General features: G+C 40.4%; 1 protein-coding gene across 1 annotated transcript in view; it reads left to right on the top strand.

Moving 5' to 3' along the window:
- Positions 1-2,709, top strand: part of TRPC6 (transient receptor potential cation channel subfamily C member 6) — a 44,736-nt gene extending 42,027 nt beyond the window's left edge. Inside the window, exons 10-11 of the mRNA XM_023758843.1 lie at positions 854-929; positions 1,449-2,709. Of these exons, the coding sequence (XP_023614611.1) occupies positions 854-929; positions 1,449-1,600 (228 nt within the window). The 3' untranslated portion in view covers positions 1,601-2,709. The remainder of the gene's footprint in view (positions 1-853; positions 930-1,448) is intronic.
- The last annotated feature ends 281 nt before the right edge of the window (positions 2,710-2,990 follow it).

Below are 2,990 nucleotides of genomic sequence, written 5' to 3'. Positions count from 1 at the left end.
CATGCCCGAGTTCCGGGCTCCATCCCCAGTTGGGGGAAGGGGCACGCAGGAGGCAGCCTGTGATGTTTCACTCTCACATCAATGTTTCTCTCTCCCTCTTTCTTTCTCTCTAAAATATAAATAAATATATTTTTAAAATAAAGTAATTTAGAATAATCCCTTATTAATGGACATGTAAGGGATTACATGTATGGGTTTCCACTATTATGTAGCATAACATGAATATATTTATCCATGAACCCAATTACACCCTTGGAATAAGTTCTTGAAAGTGGAATTTTGCTGTCTACCACTTCCTTTTGGGCTTAGGTAATTTAGCTATATCTTCACTCAGGACTTCCTGCACATGTGCTGAGCCTCCTACTTTTCATGAAAAGTATGTAGTAAACACACATCCTTATGGAAGAAGCCCTGGTACTGGAGGAACTATTACATTGAAACTGGCCATTCATAACTTAGAAAGCAAAAATCAAGGCTGGCTATGTCTTTTGGTAAGGGAGGGGAATAAACATATGAGTTTTCCCCCAATTGCTTAATTTTCCATTTCCACCGGCAATGCTGCATACCTTTAATCTGTCCACTAAAGGCTGTGTCTTGCCCTAATACTTTTCAAGTAAAATACAAGCAATGAATCAAGGATTAGATGTTGGTTTGGAACTTGCTCTTTCCTGCAGAATTAATTTTTGAGTCATTAATTCAGGTGATTTATGCATTCCCTGGCAGGTAAATCATCTTCATCTTTGATAGTAATCACTTCTAAAGTGCTTGGTAAAGAGACAATGACTCAAATTTATTCCAGATGAGAGATGTGTCATCAACGTAAAGCTGAGATGGATTTTTTTTCTCTTTCTAGAAAATCATGAAGAGGCTCATTAAAAGATATGTTCTGAAAGCCCAGATCGATAAGGAAAGTGATGAAGTGAATGAAGGTGAGCCAGGGTGTGGGCTTGATGCAGAGCCGAGAGAGGGCTGGAGGGAAGGGCCTGGGAAGAGTGAGCTTCAAGAAGAGAATATGGGTTCTCACCAACTGCCGATACCAGTAGGGTCTCAGGCAATAGGCTATGTCTACATAGTTGAGGGCAGATGCCACTAGTTAGATAAGTAAGGGTTGTTTTTATGGGGGGCTTGGAGGGAGGAGAAAGTGGTTAGGAAAGGTGAGGGGCTGTTCCTCCCAAACCCCCAACTACTTGCCACCAGTGTTTTCCTTTAATTTACTCTCAGAGTAAAGTAAATTATAACTTTGCTATAATTTTTTTCTATAATCTTTTCATTACCTGAAATACGTAGCTGACAAAATAGAAACCTGCTCGTTGGGAAGTTATTTCCTTCAGAAGGATTCAACATACAGATGTGCATGGAGTTGGGACTGATTTCACTCAACCCCAGAACTGCTAGTTACTCTGCATTACGTATTGACAGTATACTTGTCACTCTTGTTTTTTCCAAAGGGGAACTGAAGGAAATTAAGCAGGACATCTCAAGTCTCCGCTATGAGCTCCTGGAAGAAAAAACTCAGAATTCAGAAGATCTAGCAGAACTTATTAGAAAACTTGGGGAGAAATTACCATTGGAACCAAAGCAAGAGGAAAGCAAGAGATAATGCAAAGACTCCCCTAAAATCCATATTTATTTGTCCACTTGAGACCATATTATTTTCTGATTTATTTTTTTAAGTGACAATGTGACCACCTTTTAAACAAGAAAATGTTCAAAGATAACTTGGGTCATGCTATCATCTAGGACCCTAACATTTAATATTTTTCATGGGTGAATGTCATCATTCAGGCTAAATAGTGCAGATTACGATGGAAAGTCTGCCAGTCGTTTGGTGCTTGTTTTACAAACTGCTTTCTGGGTGTAACTTGTGATGGTGTGATTGCTGCGTAGTATCTGCCCGGGAATCACCGCAGCTGGCGGGGCATTTCCCCTGATGGTGATTTCAGGCACCTCCTTGCCTGCTCTGCGGATCCCCTGTCATCTAAAGAGAAAACCACCTGTGACCATTTAGAGAATGCTGTTTAACCACCTGTCCTGCTCAGCCCCCACAGAAGATGATTGATAACGTCTGTGCAAAATGGGGTTAAATCTTTCCTAAACGTTTTGATTCATCTCTTTGAAAACATTATATTTACCATGAAAAAGTACTTCCTCCACTGAACCCTGGAAACGTGCCTCAGGTGTGTGCATGTGTGTGTACGCGTGCGTGTCAGGTGCGTGTGTGTGTGTGTGTGTGTGTGTGTGTGTAGGAAATGCTCACTCTATTTTCTTTTGCAGTCAATATAAACCCTCAAAAGCTCTTTACATTATAATTTTTTTGTTGTGACTAAACAGTTCTGGTCATTCAGTCCAGTTATAGCACAATTTGGGGCCATTTCTGAGGGCCTTTGCAGGTGAATTCCCAGATTTGGCATCAAATATAAAGGGGAAAAAAAGTGCTGAAGGAACTTGCAAATGCTTATCTCTTATGGTCGTTATGTTCTACCCTCCTCTCAAAATATATGAAACAGAAGTTTACATTCATGTGCATTCACCAGGAGGTTATGACTGACGGGTGATGTGAGGCAGCAGCTCAAACAAGGAAAAGAGAAATGAAGGGTCATCCGTTCAACTTCCCAAAGGCTGTCAACATTTAGATCAGTGGTTCTCAACCTTCCTAATGCTGTGACCCTTTAATACAGTTCCTCATGTTGTGGTGATCCCCAATGTCATTGTTACAAATTGAACATAATTAAAGCAGAGTGATTAATCACAAAAACAATATGTAATTATATATGTGTTTTCCAATGGTCTTAGGCGACTCCTGTGAAAGGGTCATTCGACTCCCAAAGGGGTCGCAACCCACAGGTTGAGAACCACTGATTTAGATGATGCTGGGCATTAGCTGAAAGTGCAGCTTTAAATTCAATAAAGAAGGGCTTCAAATGCAAAAATGCAACTTCATTTTAAAACTAAAATGTCACAGAAAATCTGTTCAGCCCCAAATTTGACGG

This window comes from Myotis lucifugus, unplaced genomic scaffold (genome assembly GCF_000147115.1).
Source record: "Myotis lucifugus unplaced genomic scaffold, Myoluc2.0 scaffold_139, whole genome shotgun sequence".
NCBI classification, from domain to species: domain Eukaryota; kingdom Metazoa; phylum Chordata; class Mammalia; order Chiroptera; family Vespertilionidae; genus Myotis; species Myotis lucifugus.
Note: the sequence above shows the minus strand (reverse complement) of the source record. Positions and strands in the feature narration are given on the sequence as shown.